The 21,589-nt window shown below is 42.5% G+C and overlaps 1 protein-coding gene across 2 annotated transcripts in view; it reads right to left on the reverse strand.

Annotated features, from left to right (window-relative positions):
- The window catches only part of LOC130116783 (putative monooxygenase p33MONOX), a 31,041-nt gene extending 9,855 nt beyond the window's left edge, over positions 1 to 21,186 (reverse strand). Inside the window, exons 1-8 of one of the 2 annotated variants that reach the window (XM_056284833.1) lie at positions 21,066 to 21,186; positions 10,778 to 10,894; positions 10,436 to 10,509; positions 9,628 to 9,803; positions 6,838 to 6,952; positions 6,470 to 6,597; positions 6,222 to 6,325; positions 733 to 926 (exon numbers count right to left, since the gene is read on the reverse strand). In XM_056284833.1, the coding sequence (XP_056140808.1) occupies positions 733 to 926; positions 6,222 to 6,325; positions 6,470 to 6,597; positions 6,838 to 6,952; positions 9,628 to 9,803; positions 10,436 to 10,460 (742 nt within the window). In that variant the 5' untranslated portion in view covers positions 10,461 to 10,509; positions 10,778 to 10,894; positions 21,066 to 21,186. Of the gene's footprint in view, positions 1 to 732; positions 927 to 6,221; positions 6,326 to 6,469; positions 6,601 to 6,837; positions 6,953 to 9,627; positions 9,804 to 10,435; positions 10,510 to 10,777; positions 10,895 to 21,065 lie in introns of both variants that reach the window. The other variant, XM_056284832.1, reaches the window with a different exon arrangement.
- Between the last annotated feature and the right edge of the window lie 403 nt (positions 21,187 to 21,589).

Below are 21,589 nucleotides of genomic sequence, written 5' to 3' on the forward strand. Positions count from 1 at the left end.
GGTGATAGGCTTAGCTTTGAGAATTACAAATGGCTGTTGGGCCAACAACAGGACAACAGTTAAACAACAGTTTACTGAGCCATCTTGTTTAATGCTTCAGTGATGTTTAAATGGGAACTGTCACAGACCATAACAAAACCCACAATATACCACGGCCTGTCTTGAGCTATATTCAACCGGAGCGAATGAGATGACTATCGAGAAGACAGCACTGTCTGTGAGTGAGCGAGAGGAGGTGGGGCTATGTGGGCACTGCAGCTGTGTATGTGTCAACTCGCTGCAAGAAAGCACAGCTGGTATCGGGTTTATTGATAGTGCGGAAAACGAGTATTAAATTTTTTTCAAATATTCATAATCATATGTATTGAAAAGTCAATATTTTTGGCAATATTTTTGACAACACTAGTGTGTGTGTGTGCGTGTGTGAGAGAGAGACAGAGTGACAGAGAGAGAGAGAGAGCGAGAGAAAAGATCAACTTAATTTTTGCCGTTTATTTTCCGCTCGTCATTGTTTTAATTTTGTCTGTTTCTTTCCAGTGTAGTGAACTTTGAGATGCAATTTCATGTATGAAAGCCAAATTAATAAAGTGTATTATTATTATCATCAATCATCATTATTATTATTACTATTATTATACGCATCATCATCATCATTATTAGAAATCTAAAGTGTTTAAAATGCATGTGTATCCAAACCTCAACTACTACTGCATGTGAACTTATGCTGTTTACTTGTGTTTGTGGGGTCAGATCCCAGGTCAGATGTCGTCTTCTGGACGACAGGTCGCTGCCCGAACAAGCTCCACCGCTCAACCATCCCACCTCCTGCATTTCCATCCGAACCTACTGTGGCTGCTCCTCCTCCCAGGTCCAAACTGGTATTGGAGCCGATACTCAACTCTGATCCTGTGCTGCCAAACCAGCTCCTACAAACAAACAAACAAACACACACACACACACACACACACACACACACACACACACACACACACACACACACACACACACACACACACACACACAACTTGTAATAACTTTAAGGTGCAATCACACCTGTTTCCAATCTGCCGAATTGGCTTGAGACAGAGTTAAAATTGTGGCTGCACCGCCAGAAAGACACAAGGAAGGAACAAGAGAGATGAGACAATAATTTCAAGACTCAGATTTGGACACACTGGACTACACAGTACACTTTTGAAAATAGGCAAACACAATACAGGCAGATGTGACTACTGTGGGCAAGAAGAAACATTAGAGCATGTTATGATATATTGTCAGAAATATGAGGCAGAAAGAAGGTGTCTGACTCAAAGTCTCCGAAAAATAAAAATACAATTTGATTTAGTAGATATTCTACAGAAGATCTCAACTGAGTGTTATAAAATCTTGTTTCAGTTTCTTTGAGTAACTAATTTAATTAAGATTTAAGAATTTTTTTGGGGGGGGGGGGCGGATAACGTGAATAATAGACATTCTGATTCACACTCCATACCAGCTGGTGGCGGCAATGCACCATTTCATTGTTTGCCAACCGCCAGTAAACACCAAGAAGAAGAACAAGAAGATGGACAGATAGAGAGCAGGATTGCGGTTACTCGACTGGTTTCGCCCAATGAAAAAAATGCTGCAAGCCATCTTGCTGTTTTTAATTTAATTTTTTCATCTATGTTGTTTTTAATTGTTTTTTCAAACAAATGCCATCTCCTGTGTCGCTGTGTGGAAAAACCCTAGGTTGTGGCAGAACGTTGACACGCACTTCAAGGCAGTTTTTGATTAAAGGGTTTATGTGGTTTGAAATGACAATTTCTCTAATACCTGGGATTTGTTCTATGGTATGTCTTAGGGTTGGGAATCAGCTCTGTGCATAACTGTAGTCCACTGACTTCCGGTTTCTACTGCAGTGGTCATACCAGTTTCCTGTTTGTTGGCATGTGCTATTGACAATGGCATATTTTTCACGATGCCTTCAAGATTTACCATGGATAAATGTCAACGACATGCACAGAATTGTCGACAAATGTTCACCTGCACCTACCAGCAAACGGGTGAAAAGTTGCATCCACAATTATGAGGATGAGCGGACGGACGGACAGAATTGTGGATGTAACTTGATACGTACAACTTGAAACTTTTCACCTGTTTGCTGGTAGGTGCAGCTGAAAGTTTGTCGACAATTCTGTGTATGTCTTTGACATTTATCCATGGTAAATAACTTGTAGGCATCGTGGAAAATGTGCCATTGTCAATAGCACACACCAACAAACAGGAAATTGGTATGACCACTGCAGTAGAAACCAGAAGTCAGTGGACTACACATGCACAGAATTGATAGGCAGATATACCTCCTGATTAAAGTGGCGGGTAACTGAGCTCAAATCTGTGTTTTGGGATACCCATACCCCAGGAAAACATATCAGTAACCATCCAGCCAATTCTGTATGATTAAAAATGTTACGAAGTATATAAAACAAAGCTTCATAAACGTGTAAAAATCTGCAGCGTCCACTGGTTTCAGACTCTGGGGGCGTGCCACCGAAAGGAAGACGGCGACGTCACCAAGGAAGCCGGCCAAAAAATCAAGAAAGGAAAACGGGAAAAATACCCAAAAAGTTCTATACATGGTTCAACACATTTTAACACGTCAACAGCAATACATCTCCCACATTTATAAAGTATTTTGAAGCAAATCTGTCAATTTGGTTACCCTGCTCTTTAAAATTATATATTGGAGCCAGTTCTGATGCATGCTGAATAATCCAGGTGAGGAATCATTTAAGTGACTTTGTCAGTCTCAGCTGACTGCAGGTATCCCCAACCTTATAAACAGTACACCTGTATAATGACCGAAACCGGTAATCTAACGTGGGCTTCAAATGCAAATTGCATATGAAACCCATGCATGTGAATAGCACACATGACCATTCATTAGTGTTACAGTGGCCACGTGTACTATTCACAGAGGCCCGGGGAATAGTACACGTGGCCATTGTAAATCAGCGCAATCAGTGTTGTAAAATGCTAACAGATGTTCTCTTAGCCCCCCTCCACAGTACGCTATGGTTCCCTAGTCTTACCTATAGTTGCCAACTTGTATATGGAGGAAGTGGAAAAGAGGGCTCCGATGTCCTATCCAGGGAAACCACCTAGCCATTGGTTCAGGTATGTGGATGACACCTGGGTTAAAATCCAATCTCAGGATGTACCACATTTCACTGACCACATCAACTTGGTGGACAACTACATCAAGTTCACCAGGGAAGATGTGAAAAATGACAGGTTAGCCTTCTTAGACTGAAATTGCTATTGGTGATGGGGGGCAATTGAAAGTTGATGTGTACTGTAAACCAACACATACTGATCATACTTAAGGTTTGACTCTCATCATCCACTGGAGCACAAACTAGGAGTCACCAGGATGCTGCATCACTGAGCTGACAAGAGTCCCCACTGACACAGCGGCTAAGGAAGGGGAGAAATCCCACATTAAACTGGCTCTGGGTAAGTGCGATTATCCTAACTGGCTGTCTGTCAAAGCCAGGAAGACGCCCAAACAGTGACTCACTGTGCACCAGCTGATCAAAGAGAGAAGAAGGACAACCACCGCCTTAGTTTTAGTGTTGTTGTGTGGAGTGCAGGGAGGTGTGTTGAAGGTGTCTGGCTGAGGGAGCCTGGTTTGCTGTGTCCGGTGGGCCCAGGGACCACAGCCCTGCCTGGAGCTGCACCCGAAGAGGAAGCACCGAGGGCGGGCGGTGTGCCATCAACAGCGGAGCAGGCTAAGCTAACTGTTAGCCCATGCAGACCAGCAGTTCCGACAATCATCCTGGCTGGCGTTCGCTCTCTAGACAGTGATTTTTTGGACTGTGTAGCACTGAGTGGACTGTGTTGTTAACTGTTTGTGTGTTGTTGTTGTTTTTTTTTTTTTTTTTGCTTTGTTCTCTCTGTTTGTGTATGTTTTTGGATGTTTTGGATGCGTATTTTTATCTTTTGTGTTGCACTGCTGTCGGCTGGGTGAAACGAAATTTCGTTTCTTTTGTGTACGCAAGTACATGAAAGAAATGACAATAAATTGTTCCTGATTCCTGATAACAGTCATGGCAATTTGCATATGAAACCAGTGTTAGATCGCCGGTTTCAATCATTATGTAACTGTGCTGTTTATCAGGTTGGGGGTACCTGCAGTACTCCTGCCTGACCTAGTCCGTCAACCTGTCCATCACCATTGCAAACAAGAAAGGGCTCAGAGCTGATCCTTGGTGTAATCCCATCTCCACCTTGAACTCATCCGTCATTCCAACCGCACACCTCACTACTGTCACACTTCCCTCATACATAAGTTGCACCACTCCTACATACTTCTCTGCAACTCCCGACTTCCTCATACAATACCACACCTCCTCTCTTGGCACCCTGTCTTATGCTTTCTCTAAATCCACAAAGACACAATGTAACTCCTTCTGGCCTTTTCTATACTTCTCAATCAACATTCTCAAAGCAAACATCACATCTGTAGTACTCTTCCGTGGCATCAAACCACACTGCTGCTCAGTAATCATCACCTCTCCTCTTAACCAAGCTTCTATTACTCTTTCCCATAACTTCATGCTGTGGCTGATCAACTTTATACCAATGTACACTACCGTTCAAAAGTTTGGGATCACCCAAACAATTTCGTGTTTTCCATGAAAAGTCACACTTATTCACCACCATATGTTGTGAAATGAATAGAAAATAGAGTCAAGACATTGACAAGGTTAGAAATAATGATTTGTATTTGAAATAAGATTTTTTTTACATCAAACTTTGCTTTCGTCAAAGAATCCTCCATTTGCAACAATTACAGCATTGCAGACCTTTGGCATTCTAGCTGTTAATTTGTTGAGGTAATCTGGAGAAATTGCACCCCACGCTTCCAGAAGCAGCTCCCACAAGTTGGATTGGTTGGATGGGCACTTCTTTGAGCAGATTGAGTTTCTGGAGCATCACATTTGTGGGGTCAATTAAACGCTCAAAATGGCCAGAAAAAGAGAACTTTCATCTGAAACTCGACAGTCTATTCTTGTTCTTAGAAATGAAGGCTATTCCATGCGAGAAATTGCTAAGAAATTGAAGATTTCCTACACCGGTGTGTACTACTCCCTTCAGAGGACAGCACAAACAGGCTCTAACAGGTACTATTTAATGAAGATGCCAGTTGGGGACCTGTGAGGCGTCTGTTTCTCAAACTAGAGACTCTAATGTACTTATCTTCTTGCTCAGTTGTGCAACGCGGCCTCCCACTTCTTTTTCTACTCTGGTTAGAGCCTGTTTGTGCTGTCCTCTGAAGGGAGTAGTACACACCGGTGTAGGAAATCTTCAATTTCTTAGCAATTTCTCGCATGGAATAGCCTTCATTTCTAAGAACAAGAATAGACTGTCGAGTTTCAGATGAAAGTTCTCTTTTTCTGGCCATTTTGAGCGTTTAATTGACCCCACAAATGTGATGCTCCAGAAACTCAATCTGCTCAAAGAAGTGCCCATCCAACCAATCCAACTTGTGGGAGCTGCTTCTGGAAGCGTGGGGTGCAATTTCTCCAGATTACCTCAACAAATTAACAGCTAGAATGCCAAAGGTCTGCAATGCTGTAATTGCTGCAAATAGAGGATTCTTTGACGAAAGCAAAGTTTGATGTAAAAAAAATCTTATTTCAAATACAAATCATTATTTCTAACCTTGTCAATGTCTTGACTCTATTTTCTATTCATTTCACAACATATGGTGGTGAATAAGTGTGACTTTTCATGGAAAACACAAAATTGTTTGGGTGATCCCAAACTTTTGAACGGTAGTGTAGTTGATACAATATCAAAATGACTAAACAATATCAAACAATATCAAAATGACTAAAGAGCAACTAAAACTAAAATGTATTTTAGTCAAAACAAAAAGACCAATACAAAATTTGCTGTCAAAATTAACACTGACCATAACTGTGTAGACCAGACAGGCTTGAGTTCCCAAGGTTAGAGAATCCAAAGACCAAAAGGTTGCTGATGCAAATCCTTGGACTTGCTGGCACATTGTGGGTGAGGACAATGAATGGGTAGCATGTTCTCGCCTCCTTTACCAGCTACAGTTTAAGTGCTTTTGAGCAAGGAACAAATGCCACATGCTCAGCGCTCAACAGTAGAAGACTGTATTGGGTTGCTCGCAGTGTCCCCAGTGTGTGCAAGTGTGTGTTTACCTGCGTTTTTGCTTTGGGGAGCTGTGGGGGGTAGTAGAGGGGGTGGACTGTGCAGAGGATGGGAGCTTCTCCTCTTGGACATTGACGCTCTGGATCTTCAGTTTCTAGACAACAACACAGCCTATCAATAAACCAGCACCCAGCAGAGAACATTCCCCACAGCACTTATTCATCTCCACATTTCCAACATGTAAACACCTAGTTCTGCTGTCTGAAATCAGTTACCCACAAGCAGGGTTCCAACTTACTTGGAACGATTCAGGTATACGGTGGTGGTAGCGTGTCTCTTCGGCAGTGAGTCCCTTGTGCGGTGTGTAGCTGGTATCAGTGAGCCCAGCCTTTTGTTCAAAGCTGTACATGCTGTCCTGGGTCTGCTCTACTGAGAGTGAGTGAGTGAGTGAGTGAGTGAGTGAGTGAGTGAGTGAGTGAGTGAGTGAGTGAGTGAGTGAGTGAGTGAGTGAGTGAGTGAGTGAGTGAGTGAGAGAGAGAGAGAGAGAGAGAGAGAGAGAGAGAGAGAGAGAGAGAGAGAGAGAGAGAGAGATAATGACACAGACAGACTCCAGCGAGGAGAGCCATAAAAGAGAAATACCTGCATAAAATTATGAGGGCATCTTACTGGTGATTAGAGAGTTCATGATGACAGAGGAAGCCTTTGCCTTCACTACCCCCGGTGACCTAGAGGGGGCATTATCTGGTGCAGAGGCCTGGCTCATGGCCCCACTTTCATCATCCTAGAAAGATGTTAAATGACAGGAATGCCAGGGAGTAGAAAAGGAAGAAGAAAAGAAGGAAAAGCAAAGTTAATAACTAGAGGAGCGCACTCAGTAGAGTGCAGAGCTCAACCAAGCATATGTTATCTCCCCTACTCCGGTGTTCAAACTTGGCAACAAACCTCCCCTTTTTTGCCTACCCGGAGAAGGGAAATACACGCACAAATGGACATTATAAGACTTGCGCAGCACCCAAGTAAATTGAACAGGAAATGAAAAAAAAAAGAAAAAGTTGTTAATATGCAGTGCTCAAGCTAAAAAAAATCTACCTAATAAAAACGTTTGCCTGTCTGTGGATGCACAGCAACCGAGGCTGACCCTCGCATGAAGTCTGATATGAAATGACAGATCAGGCTATCACAATTTCAAATTTAAACTTTCAATTTCAAACACAATTTCACAAATGTGCTTAACCATTGTGGTTTTCATGATATAAAATGAATCAAGGCAAAAGGCTGCTCTGCTGACTGACTTTCATTCATGAAAAAACAAAGAAAACAGCTCAGCCATGGGAATTTTTGTTGTTGTAGTTACTGAGATGACTTCCAACTGTGATTGTAATTAATACCGACTCTTGAAATTGTATTTTGATAGCAGAATTTTAACATTGGAAAGAAACTATGGAACTTCCATGTGGCAGCGAGGTGAAAGGAAAATTATTTTTGGTTCATCCAGTGTTCCTCCAATTCTCCTGTTGCTGAGATTAGCAATGAATGATTTGCTGGCTTGCAAATTACCATCAGCTTCTCGTTTACGTTCAGGACTTGTACCTTAATACATAGTGTTTTGGTTTTGATACTGTCGCTGCCTGATCTAAGTCAACTGTAGAAGGGAGTCGCTCATGCATACAGTTGACTCAGATTGGGCAGCAACAGAAAGCAGTGTTGGTCGAGCCAGCTAGAAAGTGAATGAAGAGAGGGGGCGGCGATAGCGAGAAAAAAAGTTTTTCAATGGTTTTGAATCATAGCAACCACAAGCGGTTCTTCATCATACAGTCATCATTGTGCACAAAAACATTTTAGGCTGATAGGTTCAGTAGTTTGTGAGATTAGCCGCGGACGGACACGCACACACGCACAATATCCCCTCCAGGCTATCGCCTGGCAGAGATAATAATTAGGCTTGGGCGGTAATCAAGGTATTACGGTATACTGGGGTAAATAGAAATCCTGAAGGTATGATTTTCAACACCCTCAAAAATACAGACACTCCTCTTTCTATTAAACTAATCCGGAGATGCTGTATTAAGGCGATGTATTGTAGTGCACAGCATGTGCCTCCAGAGGTCAGTCTCTACTGGTGGAACAGGCAGCTGAGCTGAGAAAGATGGCTACTGCGAGTGGTGGGGATATCGTTACAGCAAAACTATCTTCAGTTGACTTCTTCCAACTAAAAAAGAAGTCTATTAGTCACATGATTTTATTCAACTGGCAGTCTGCCACCACCACCCGCACATCATCTCTGTTCAGCCCACTAATGTGTCAGTATCCACCACGGCAACAAGTGTCATCAGGTCCTCCAGCAAGGTATGCTGAATCTATGGAAGAAGGGCGCTTTTTTCCTATCTATTCATTACTCTATGGGACATAAGTATTTAAACCCAGCAAGACTTGTCTAAGTAGGCTAATTGCATATTAGACACAGCATTGTAGGCTAGACAATGTCATACACGCTACAATGACTACTATCACCAGCAGCTGAGCTTTTACACTTTTTTTCCCCCTTTACACAAATACAGTCATATACCGTACACCCTGGTGAAATGTCAGGAAGGTATAAACTTATGAAAAAAAGATACTGCCCAAGCCTAATAACAATAATAACATTTATCTTTATAACACCTTGTAAAACACAATTCACAAAAGGTAATTACATAATAAAACGGCAAATACGGGAATAAGTATTTAATCACATGGGATAAACGAATTACAAAGCAATAAAATTAAATAAAAAAAATCAAGGATAAAAATAAATTAAATGGTTAAAAGTCAAACAAAAGCTAATCTATACAAATTAGTTTTTAGAAGAGACAAAAGATAAAACAGGATCCAGTAGGATCTTCCTAAGAGTAGGGAAATACAAACTTATTTCACAATTTTTTTTATACCCCCCCCCTTTTTTTTCTCCCCAATTGTATCTGGCCAGTTACCCCACTTGTCCGAGCCATCCTGGTCGCTGCTCCACCCGCTCTGCTGATCCGGGGAGGGCTGCAGACTATCACATGTCTCCTCTGATACATGTGGAGTCGCCAGCCACTTCTTTTCACCTGACAGTGGAGTTTCGCCAGGGGGACATAGTGTGTGGGAGGATCACGCTATTCCCCCCCAGTTCCCCCTCTCCCCCCAAACAAGTGCCCCGACCAACCACAGGAGGTGCTAGTACAGTGACCAGGACACATACCCACATCTGGCTTGCCACCCGCAGACACGGCCAATTGTGTCTGTAGGGATGCCCGTCCAAGCCAGGGGCAACATGCGGATTCAAACCGGGATCCACGTGTTGGTAGGCAACGGTATAGACTGCTATGCTACCCGGACGCGCTTACATTTATTTTGGTCAGATTGTCTGGAAATTGCTTTGGGTTTGTTTATTTACCAAATAGAATTCTTTGTGTGTGCGTGAGTGTGTGTGTGTACCTCTGCAAGGTGGGTGAACTTCCTCTCAGGTATGATTGGTTGTCTCCATAGTTTGTTAATGCTGATGTCATGAGGGGGTGTGGACATGGGAGCCTCAAGGTTGTCGTCATAGCTGAGGGCTCGTCGGGTCATCCCAGTGGGCAGGTTCATCATCCCCATACCAGAACCTTCTATGGCTGGGGAAACCACAACAACCAGTCATTTGAATAAATCCTGCTCATGTGAGAAGAAATAATATAATTACTACTTAAGGAAGGGTAGGAGTGTGGAGGTGAGAGTCGGAACTTTGAATGTTAGCCCTGTGACTGATAAAGGGAGAGAGCTGGCTGATATGATGGAGAGAAGAAAGGTAGGTATACTCTGTGTGCATGAGTCCAGGTGGAAGGGGAGTAAGGCCAGAAGTATCATAGGTAGGTTCAAACTCTTCTGCCATGGGGCATATGGGAGGAGAAATGGGTAGGAGTATGTCAAGAGTGTGTTAGAAGCAAAGAGAGTTTCAGACAGAGTATGAAGCTAGAAATCGATGGTGTGATGATGAATGTTGTCAGCGCTTATGCCCCACAAGTTAGGTGTGAGATGGAAGAGACAGAGGAATTCTGCAGTGAGTTAGAAGAGGTGGTGGAGAGTGTACCCAAGGAGGAGAGATAGTGTCAATGAGAGGAATGTGGAAGGACAGATGGTGGTACTGAATATTAATTATGTGGTTACGTTTTATTTGTGACTCAAGTTTAATATCTTTTTTAAAAGGTCACACTTGACAAGAATAGGTTTAAAAATATCTAGAGCCAAACAGGACCACACAACTCACCAGGCAAATCCCCAGAACGAGACATAGCTCCCTTAAGCTGTGAACAACTACAAAGTGGGAAAGGAAGTCAGGACCTACAGAGAGAGACAGAGACAGAGAGAAAGAGAGAGGGACATAAAGAATTATTTTATATAAGACAAGATTTTATATATTTTATATAATAATCACTTACAACCAACGGTCAAATGAGATTAAGCAATGTTTGTGAACATATGACCAGCAGCTCTAGAGTATATAAATAAAAAGGGAAAAATCTATTAAACAGGACAATAATACAAAATTCAAATGAATACTATTCTCAGGAAACTTTCTGACAGATAGACAGGTAGACAGGAGACCTACTTTCTCCCTGCGGACTGCCGGTTGAAGTTGCTGCTACAACAGGCTATGTCGGTCTGTCTCAAAAACACAAATCCTTTGGCAACGCATTGTGGATAGGCAGTCTGGTTAAGAAAGCAGCTGGAGAGACAAGAGAAATGAATGTCATTCTTTGACAGTCAGAGGGTGACTATGGATAGAGAGCATAATCAAGTTAAAATCCAAAGCTGATTTCGACTAACGCCACCTTCTCTTGATTTTACGTTAGCTCTTCAACAGATATTCATTAAGCAAGCCTCCAATCAGAATTTAAAAAAAGATGTTTCTCAACTTTTTTTTTTCCTAATAGGTAGATGAGTGGGAATCAGCCACTGAGGATGTACAAGCCAGTGCATACTTAGTGCTGGTCCCAAGCCATGATAAATGGGGAGGGTTGCATCAGGAAGGGCATCTGGTATAAAACCTTTGCTAAATCAAATATGCGGATCATAAATCAGATTTCCATACCAGATCAGTCGTGGCCCGGGTTACCAACGACCACCACCGGTACTGTTGGCCAGCAGGGTACCAGTAGAAACTATGTTACTGTTGGACGAAAGAGAAGGAAAGGGAGAAGGCATGTCCAGAGGCAGCGGGAGAGGAAGAAGGGTAAGAGTGTGGAGGTGAGAGTCGAAACTTTGAATGTTGGCACTATGACTGGTAAAGTGAGAGAGCTGGCTGATATGATGGAGAGTAGAAGGAGATATACTGTGTGTGCAAGAGACCAGGTGGAAGGGGAGTAAGGCCTGGGGCATCAGGGGTGGGTTCAAAGTCTTCTACCATGGTGCAAATGACAGGAGAAATGGGGTAGGGGTAATTCTGAAGGAAGAGTATGTCAAGAGTGTGTTGGAGGTGAAGAGTGTCGGACAGAGTGATGAGTATGAAACTGGAAATCAAAGGTGTGTTGATGAATGTTATCAACGCATATGCCCCGCAGGTTGGGTGTGAGATGGAAGAGAAAGAAAAATGCAGGACTCCAAGAAGGGTACCAGCAAGAGTTAAAGGGAAGCTTTACAAGATGGTAGTGAGACCAGTTATGTTTTATGGTTTGAAGACAGTGGCACTGACGAAAAGACAGGAAGCGGAGCTGGAGGCGGCAGAGTTGAAGATGTTAAGATTTTCATTGGGACTGACAAAGAAGGACAGGATTAGGAATGAGTATATTAGAGGGACAGCTCAGGTTGGACGTTTTGGAGACAAAGCAAGAGAGGCAAGATTGAGATAGTTTGGACATGTGCAGAGGAGAGATGCTGGGTATATTGAGAGGAGAATGCTGAAGATGCCGCTGCCAGGGAAGAGGAAAAGAGGAAGGCCAAAGAGGAGGTTTATGGATGTGGTGAGGGAGGACATGCAGGTGGCTGGTGTGGCAGAGGAAGATGCAGAGGACGGGAAGAGATGGAAACAGATGATCCACTGTGGCAACCCCTAACAGAAGGGGAGCAGCAAAAAGTAGTAGTAGATGTGTGGGAATCACCTGACAGAAATTTGATTCCTAACTCACCACCAAAACCACTACTATAAATCGGTATTGGCATTTATAACAGCGGCTAAATGACGATTAAAAAAGAAATGGAGCGATTGAAGATTGTCATTGTGTAGTTTGCAACTCCGCATTTGGCAAGACGTGTTTAGAATGCCACAAATGACAACAATCAGCTGACCCAGGCAGTGTCGAGCAGAGTAGACAGTGAAGTTAGTTTTAGGTTGGATATTTAATAGCCACTCACTCTGGATCTAGCGGCTTCCCATGTGGTTAAGAGAGGTGAGCTAACCATCCTCGTACTGCCAACACTGGTCAAAACTGAGTAAGAAGAAGCCACTTAAAACTAACTTCACCGCGGTGCAGCGTAGCCCACGACAGAGATTATCTGTGTTCATGGTATTGTCAAGTGAAATACATTACTTAAATAATAATAAATATCCCCTATCACTTCTCCTTTATGCCTATATAAGCCTGACAACAATCATGTCAGCCATACCTGGTTTTGCTGCAGTAATGTGAAAGCCAGTACCATCAGTCAAACATCAAAATTACGTTTAACGTTATGGTAGTTGAGTGGTGTAGGCTAAGCTGCTGACGAACTTGATGGTAGGTTTATTTATGAAACAGTGGCAGTTCTAGTGTAAGACTGCTAACAACGAGTAGCTAAACTATGGTATTTAACATATTCCGCCTAAATGAAGCAATGATTAATATATCTGCCACTCGCATGTCTTTATTTTTCTCCCTTTTTCTCCCCAATTGTATCTGTCCAATTAGCCCACTCTTTTGAGCCTTCCCAGTCGCTGCTCCATCCCCTCTACTGATACGGAAGTGCTGCAGACTACTACATGACTCCTCCGATACATGTGGGGTCACCAGCCGCTTCTTTTCACCTGACAGTGAGGAGTTTTGCTAGGGGAATGTAGCGTGTGGGAGGATCACGCTAATCTCCCAGTTCCTCCTACCCCACGAACACGCGCCCCAACTGACCACAGAAGGCGCTAGTGTAGCGACCAGAACACATAACCACATCCAGCTTCCCACCCACAGACACGGCCAATTGTATCTGCAGGGACGCCCGACCAAGACAGAGGTAACACAGGGATTCGAACCAGGATCCCCATGTTGGTAGGCGATTCGCATGTCTGTAGTTACAGTCGATGCACTGGAAATAATTAAACCGGGGGACACGTAAATAAACGTGAGCTGCTCAAGTATCTAACGTGACTTGTTTGCCAAACAAAGTTATTTAGCCTCTCTTTCAAACGTGTAGTGTTAAATCCCAAAGTCGCAAGTCCTCATTGCAAACAGTAATGTATTATTAAATGCATTCAACAGCAGCGTTTACTCTTACTCTTTATCACTGTATCAATTTACTGCAGTTTAAGATGTATTAAGGTTAGTTAGGTACTATTTATGACAATAAAACAAGTTTATTTTAAAACTGCATTATGTCATGTTCTCATGGTGAGGACTCTTAAATAACTACACAACAAATGTTAAGGAAAATGTTTGTTTACGTTATGTCTTTCTTAAAAAAAAAGAAAGAATATTGGCTGATATATAATTATCGGATTTTTAAATCCTCAAATATCGAAATCGGTATTGGTCTTAAAAATCCTATATCGTTCGGGCTCTATTAAAAACACCTGTTGGATTTGGTTTGGGATACTACTCCTATCACTTCCACTACTACCACTAGTATTACTACTAATATATAGTATAAGATACTGTATCATTAATTATGGGCTTAAACCTGACTTTCTGTCTCACAACAGCTTCCTTTTAAACTCGGAACATAGCTATGATGACTGGGCAATATATCGATATTGTATTGATATCATGATATAAAACCAGATATCATTTGAGATTTTGGATATCGTAATATGATGTGTTGTCTTTTGCTGGATTTAAAGGCTATATAATATATCGTCGTTGTCATTGGCGTCTCTCGTGTCCGAGGATCCATTCTGAGAGATTAAGGTGTGTGCTTAAAATGAAGATGGCTTGACAGTCCAAGGGGAGAATAGAAGAGGCTGGAACCGTGTGGACAGGGGATAGTAGGGGGTGGACCCATTCCTGCGGCTCTCTGTTCTTGGCAGGTTTTTCAGTGGCGGCGCTTTTCTTACACATGCGTTTGTTTGTCTTTTTCAGCCTTGATGAAACCAGCCAGGCAGGTAGCTCTCCAGTGCTTTCGATTTTCTGCTACTTTTTCCCAGTTCTTAGGGTCGATGTTGAAGGTGATCAGCATTCCCTTGATACAGTCCTTGTAACGTTTTTTGGGAGCTCCTCTTTTTCTTTGACCTTCAGTCAGTTCAGAGTATAAAATTTGTTTCAGGAGTCTGTCGTTTGGCATCCTCTGGATGTGGCCAAGCCACCGCAGCTGGTGATGTTAAATTGTCGTCTCGATGGAAAGGAGATCGGCTCTTTCGAGAACTTGATTGTTGGTGACCCGTTCTTGCCAGGAAATTCCCAGAATACTTCTCAGTTTTTGCTGGTGGAAGCATTTTAGTTTATGGATTTGGTATTGGTAGAGGGTCCGGGCTTCACAACCGTACAGGAGGGTTGAAAGAACCACTGCACTGGAAACCATGATTTTGGTTGATGTCTTGAGATCACAATCATAGAAAACACAGTGAGAAAGTTGGCCAAAGGCAGTGTGGGCAGCTTTCAGTCTGTTGGTGATATCCAGTTCTAGACTGCATGTTTCTTCGAGGATACTTCCAAGGTAGTGAAAGGACTGAACTTGTTCTATGGGTTGGCCATGGATGGTGATTTGAAGCGGAACTCCTAGGGTATCCTGAGGCACAACAGCAAGCGTTTTGGCTTTCTTGATGTTCACAGAAAAGACAAAAGTTTCGTAGGCCTGAACAAAGGAGTTGGTGATCGACTGTAGACCTTCTGGAGTCATGGCAGGAGTAGCATTCGGCATATTGAAGCTCAATGATGACATTGGTGGATGTCTTGTTCTTAGACTTCAAGCGCTGGAGATTGAACTGGCTGCCATCGAAGCGGTAACGGATGTTGATTTTACCGTCGAGTGACCGATCTGTCTTCTGCAAGAGAGCAGCCAGGTGTAAGGAAAATAACGTAAGCACTAGAACACAACCTTGTTTTACTCCACAATCCACAGGGAAAGGATCGGAAAGGGTTCCACAGAAACAGACACAGCCTTTCATGTCACCATGGAGGGCGCGAATGATCTGGATGAAGTGGTCAAGGCATCCAGATTTGGATAGCACATCCCACAAAGTAGCTCTTAGAAGAGAATCAAATGCTTTCTCAAGGTCAAAAAAGATGAAAAACATTGTTTTCTGTTGTTCTCTTGCTTTCTCCATGAGCCGTCATGCCGCAAAGATCATATCAGTGGTCCCTTTGTGGGATCAAAAACCGCTTTGGGATTCAGGGAGAACTTCTTCAGCCAGGGTGGTGAGACGATTCAGAAGGATCCGCGACAGGATTTTCCCAGCTGTTGAGAGGGAAATTCCTCTGTAATTGCCGCACACTCCTTGGTCCCCTTTTTTGAAAATGGTTTTGATGTGTGCATCTCTGAAATCAGCTGGGGCGGTACGGGTTTCCCAGATCTGCAGGATGATGTCAGACAGTCATTCTGAAGAGGTAGTCCTCCTTACTTGTACAGTTCTGCAGGGATTCCGTCGGGGCCAGCCGCTTTGTTGTTGCGCATCTGAGCGATCGCTGTTTGAAGCTCCTTGGTGGAAGGAGGTGCAGACATCCACGGTTTTTGCGGCAGAGTAGGTAAGCCATCAAGGCAGTCCGGAGACGCTTGTGATGGTTTGCAGAGGAGCTGGTGGAAGTGCTGTTTCCATCGTTGACTGATGGCTACGTCATCCCTCAGAATTGTTGCGTTGTCCTCTGCTTTCACTGGTGTTGGTGCGGTCTTGATGGGCCCGTAGATGGCATGGGTAGCAGAGAAGAAGTCGCAGAGTTGGTTGTGGTCTGCATAGCCCTGGATCTCAAGGGCTTTACTTTGCCACCAAGCATCCTTCATGGAGTGGAGTTGAGCTTGGGTGTTTGACTTCAGTTTCTTGTAGTGCTCTTCTTTTGTCTTGGAGGTTCTATCTTTCCAGGAGAGACGAGCTTGATTCTTTGTGCTTATCAGGTTGAAAATTTCCTGGTTGTTCTTATCAAACCAATCCTGGTGACGTCTTTTCAGAATACCAATTTCAATTTCGGCCACAGTGAAGAGTGTTGTTTTTAGGTTTATCAGTTTGATATGGGGTTGTTTTCGATGAGGCCAACATCCTTCAGGACTTCCGTGACCATATTCCGGAAGCTTCTTCTTACGCTGAGATCTTCAAGCTTTCGGACATCGATTTTCTTTAGTGGGATGGCCATGACAGGGCATCTAGGCTTGGGTTTGAGTCGCAGATGGAGCTTGGAGATGACCAGCCTATGATCGGTCCAACAATTATCAGCATGCGGGAGTGCCTTGGTGACATGGACATTGGATCGGTCCTTCATGTGTACAATCACAAAGTCAATGAGATGCCAGTGGTGGAATCACAGATCCATCCAGGTATGTTTTCTGGCTCATTTTGAGTTAGAAGACAGTATTTGTGATGATTAGGCCATGTTCCGCACAGAAGCGAAGGAGAAGGCTTCCGTTTGAGTTGCATTTACCGACTCCATGCTTCCAAATGATGTTGCTCCATGTTGTACTGTCTCTGCCAATACGAGTGTTGAGGTCACCCATAAGGATGAGCTTGTCAGCTGCTGGAACGGTGGAAATAGTTCTTGACAGGGTGTTGTAGAAAGCTATTTTCGCCTCATTGTCAGCATCAAGAGTTGGAGCATAAGCGCTGATGGCAGTCAGGAAGTATCCATTTTGAAGTGGTAATCTGATGGAGATAATGCGTTTGTTAATGCAGACAGGTGTTAGATTCAGGTCACGGACAAGTTTGGATCTGATCTCAAAGCTGACTCCATGAATTCGGTGGTCCATTTCTGGTAATCCTTTCCATATGAACGTGTATCCGAGACCTTTTTCTTTGAGTTGGCCTTCATCTCCAAGTCTTGTCTCTTGGAGAGCCGCAAGATTGATGTTGAAATGAGAGTTGTTGTGCAGTAAGGGCAGTTCGTTGTTCTGGTCTATCAGTCACTCTGATCAAGAAGAGTCCTAATGTTCCAGGTTCCAAAAGTCAGTAGTGTAAAAATATTCTTATTTTGCCCTCAAGAAATGGACTTCCCACCGGACATGGTATTCCAGTCAGGAGACATGGGAAACAGCTGTTTTTAGCCCACATTTTCTAGGGCCTTCTCCTGATTGGGGGGAGTAGCACTGTCCCTAAAAAGGGCTGCTCCGTCGCAAGGTTGCTGCTGAATCCACACAAAGTTTCCCGGGTTCATGTAGAGATGACCACCAGATCCTTGCTGCCAATTGTGTGCCTTTGGAGCTAGGAGCTTCCAGGATGATCATTCCCTGCTCCCGTTGCTCCGCAGCATTGCCAATGGACTTTGTGGGGGGGGGGGTGTAAAGCAGTCTATGAAAAACTCTCGGAGCCATACGCTAAAGCCTTGATTAAAGTGGTGATCAGGTCGCGACGCTGGTCCACACTGCTTGGCCTGGGAGGATCTAGTTCCATGGTAACACAAGAGTGAAGACGATGGGATCCACCACAGGTTGTACCCAAGGGATGGTCGGATTGGGAGTCCGGATTGCCCACTTGTTAGGTACTTATGAGCCAGGGATGTGTGGGATTTTTATAACCGCCAGTCCGCGGTCCTGTTAGGCTTTAGCCAGCTGTGTGCTGCCCAGGTTACGCCAACTCCACAAGTGAAGTCCGGTCAATACCGCGAGGAGGGGCCTATCCGGGGTTTGTCGTGCATGCAGGAATCGGTAGCCTGTACCTTTCAGCCTACATCACAAGACGCTTCAGCAGCCCTATATAATACATAAAGTATATATAAAGGCTATATAAAGTAAAGAGATGCAATTTTCTGAACTAATTTGACTATTCTAGCTGTTACATTATTTGTCTCTACCTGTTTGGACATCATATCCAGATTCCTAATGAGTGTTGATCAAAAATGTAATTGGGTAAATATTTTTGACATCTCTTTTTTAGTCAGCTCTACAATATCGTCAGTTGACAGAAATATCAAAGTATAGAGAAAAACGGATGCAAACGGGACTTCGCGCAAACAATTCACCTGGGGAAACTCAGTCTGGTGGGGATGCGGAAGGCGTTTTGGGACTCGCGGAAGAGTCAGTATGGCTTTCGGACAAATCGATCTACATCTTTAGCATTAATGAAACAAATGGAAGAGATTACAACAGCAATAGAATGTAAGAAATACACAATAGTGTATTTATTGATTTAAAAAAAGAGCATTTGACACAATAGATCATAACACAATAATTTCGGAATTACACACATATGGTGTGAGAGGAGAAATTTTAAATTGGTTAAGCAGTTATTTAGACAACAGAAAACAATTTGTAGTTTGCTGGCAATACATCCGAGTGTATGAAGATTGAATGTGGAGTCCCACAAGGCTCGGTGTTGGGGCCGAAACTTTTCATTTTATATATCAATGACTTATGTTAAGTGTCAAAGATATTGCAGTTTGTTTTGTCTGCAGATGACACTATTTTTTTTTAGTTCAGGAGATGATTTAAAAAGTTAAGCAGAAAGCAGTGTAAATGAAATGGTCAAACTGAAAAGATGGTTTGATGAAAATAAGCTATTAAATTTGAAAAAAACTAAGTTTATCCTTTTGCTAAACAGAAAAAGGATTAAAATGTTTAACTGTCTATAGATGGGAGTTGATATTGAAAGAGTATCCGAGTTTAGAGTTTTGGGTGTAATAATGGATGACAAACTGACATGGAAATCTCATATAGCATATGTAAAAACAAAGGTGTCTAAGAATATTTCTGTTTTGAACAATGCAAAGTATGTGTTGGATTAAAAGGTAATGCAAATTCTGTACTGTTCACTTATTTTGCCATATTTTAGTTACTGTGTGGAAGTGTGGGGCAACACGTACATGAGCAACATAAAGCCATTGGTTATATTACAGAAAAGAGCAGTAAGAGTTATTCATAAAGTGGATCCAAGAGAATACACCAACGGACTGTTTATTAAGTCAGGATTAATGAAACTTAAAGATTTAGTTGAGTTACAGACATTTTTAGTTATGTACAGAGCAAAAAGCAGAGTATTACCAGAAGATTTACAAAAAATATTTGTTTTTAGTTCAGAGGATGAGGACCATAGAAGGAAATGTCATTTTAAACATCCGTATGCACGTACCACTTTAAAGCAGATGTGTATTTCAGTATGTGGCATCAAACTGTGGAATTCTTTAGAGGATGATCTAAAGGGTTGGATAAATATCTTTCAATTCAAGAAAATGTATAAGGAAACATTAATTAGACAATATGGAGTTGTCAGGTAATGGGTTTTCAGTTGATGGGTTAATTATTGTGTATGGCTTTTTGATTCTTTTTCATTTCTCATGTTGCTGTAAGTATTAGTTGTTGAGTAACTGACTGATAAACCATCTATTCTGTTGTTTATTTATGTTTGAGTAAAGGGCAGGCAAAATAAGATTTTCTTCTCCCTGCTCCTTTTCAATCATGGAATGTATAAATCGAGTTGTGTTTGATCATGCTTGTTTCTTTCTGGAGCTGTGCATTACCATGAGCGGAATAAATAATAATGAAATATTGAGGTATTTGTTAAAAAATATCAAGATATTTGATTTTGTCCGTATCACCCAGCCATACATGTAACCCGCTCTTGTGGCAGGTTGTTATATTGTATGAATCCATCTGAGAATCTTTTGGACTTGTCTTAACATATAAGTGTTTAGAGACCCTCAGAGCTCATTTACTTTAACCAGTGGTTTGCTGTATCAGAGACGACAGAACTTCTGCAGACAAAACTGCAGACTTTTCAATCTTCTAGTTTCATACACTCAAAACGCCACCACTGCGTCGTGGGGTAACAATAAGCCCATTTGCTTAAATTTGGAACTCTGTAGGATTTTCCCCCAGCAGTCCTTTCTAGCTTTTGCATCAATAACAGCGGTTTGGTTTTTTTTTTTTTACTTATAATTTTTCCTTTGCTGTAATTGGTTGGTTTGATCATGTATGCTTATCCTTATGGTCATAGCGGAGAACATTCAGCCAGGTATTAGTACAAACCTTAATGACAGCATTTACACCTGGCACAACAAGGAAACATGAGTAACGATAGCACTGGCTTCCCGAGGACCAGATCTCAGAGCTACTGCACCATAGTTCGCTCTTCTTGAAAATACACTGCCTTTGATTTGTTCGTGTCGTATGCATGTGGCTGTCAACGAGCACTGTCATTAAACGCATTCAACCACTCTGGCCCAATCGGAAGATTCTTGAGATGCTGCTAGTCGATAACCACCTTCGTAAAACCGGTTACGTTTGACAACATGGATGAAGAGCGAAGAGAGACTTTACACAAGCAGGCGACATTTACAGGATCAGATTAGATCATGTGTGTTTGCGCGCAGTGCACACGCAGTATTTACACGACATAATGGCGCTTCGTTGGAGTAACGCAGATGTCGGTCGCGTTTTGTAGGCCTTACTTATCATATTCATCGATCAACCATGAAATATGACATCAAACATTGGGTAAAATCTATAGCTACACCAACATTATTATCTTAACATTAAAGGCGAGCAGTGTGACTGTCATCCTCAACAGAGATGACGAGGGATACGACTAACGGTCGCGATGTGTTTGCGTTTTGTTTTGCTTGTTACCCGTCTTTTACCCTTACCTGGTGTGATGGTGGATTCGGGGTGATTAAAGAGACTGCCGTCAACTCCAAATTCAACCGGATAAACAGTACGACAGCAGTTAAACCGACTGGCCATTGTGTCCGGTAACGTTTCCGCTAGAAACGTACATAGACTGATATCGCGAGAGAACACATATCGCGGTTTTTCCACCGGCCCTCCCAACCCTGAACCTCCTTAACGTTGTATGGCCTGCTCACAAGACGCTTCTCTGTCGTGAGAAGTGATAACTGTTGTTGTTGTTGTTGTTTTTTTTCTTTAGTTTTACCTTATTGGCAAGTTTCTAATTTCTACTTTATTTAGTGCTGGATTTTTCTTTTGTTTGTTTGACATAGATTTTTATTGTTTATTGTTTGTATTTCATGTTGTATAAATTCAGTGTGTATCTTTTTTGAAAGGTGCCAGGAAAATAAAGTTATGATTAATACGAACGATTAATCCACAGGAGGATAAACTTCAGTCCCTTAGTCAGCTAAGGAAAATTATTCAAGTAGCTATAAGCATC

Source organism: Lampris incognitus, chromosome 8 (genome assembly GCF_029633865.1).
Source record: "Lampris incognitus isolate fLamInc1 chromosome 8, fLamInc1.hap2, whole genome shotgun sequence".
Lineage (NCBI taxonomy): Eukaryota > Metazoa > Chordata > Actinopteri > Lampriformes > Lampridae > Lampris > Lampris incognitus.